We start from the raw sequence: 720 nt of genomic DNA, 5'->3' as shown, positions 1-720 counted from the left end.
GCAGCTACTCAGCTGCTTGTGGTAGATCCCACCATGGAGTTGACTGCCAGTCTCATCATGGGGAATAACTACCACAAGCTGCCCAGCCACTCAAGCAGGCCCAGCCAAGTTGACACACAAACATAACCACCACACTATCTAACTGGTCTCGAATGACTAAGATTATGAAGTATGCTTAGGGTGAATATGTGTAAAATGTTGGTGATGCCTAGTTCATTTGAGCTGCGCTCACGCACCATTTCTCTGCAGTCTTCAGTATCATCAGTTCTCTTCTCTGACCCTTCTAAACCCCAATATGTAGTTTCTATTGATACCTGAATTTGAGAAGCATGTAGATCCATGGTGATGATATGGTCTGCGCCTGCTACAGACAGCATATTTGCGACAAGCTTGGCTGAGATTGGAGCTCGGCTCTAAATGGGGAGAAGAGGAAAGGACAAAAAAAAAAAGAAAGAAAGAAAGAAAAATAAAAAAGTCAGTTTGTGTAATAGTTCACTTGTTCAATAAGCATTCTTTATTTATGGTGCATCTACTAAGCTGAAGGCACTAGGTGGCCAGGAAATTGATAGAAGACATGACCACTGGCTTTGAGTAGATCATAAACTAGCAAAAATATTAAGTGGAATATCTCTTTTCCAACTTGTTGTTGTTGTTATGTGCCATCGAGTCGGCCCCGACTCATAGTGACCCCTCCTTGGGTTTCCGAGGCAGTATCACTAC

General features: G+C 42.9%; 1 protein-coding gene across 1 annotated transcript in view; it reads right to left on the bottom strand.

The window, feature by feature from the left end:
• PRPS1 (phosphoribosyl pyrophosphate synthetase 1) overlaps positions 1 to 720 on the bottom strand; it is a 37,060-nt gene that overhangs the window by 19,965 nt on the left and 16,375 nt on the right. The window contains exon 3 of the mRNA XM_007952413.2: positions 315 to 413. Within this exon, the coding sequence (XP_007950604.1) occupies positions 315 to 413 (99 nt within the window). The remainder of the gene's footprint in view (positions 1 to 314; positions 414 to 720) is intronic.

This window comes from Orycteropus afer, unplaced genomic scaffold (genome assembly GCF_000298275.1).
Source record: "Orycteropus afer afer isolate SDZICR_OR568_19922 unplaced genomic scaffold, OryAfe1.0 scaffold00336, whole genome shotgun sequence".
NCBI lineage: Eukaryota > Metazoa > Chordata > Mammalia > Tubulidentata > Orycteropodidae > Orycteropus > Orycteropus afer.
This window is presented reverse-complemented; position numbering and strand designations above follow the sequence as displayed.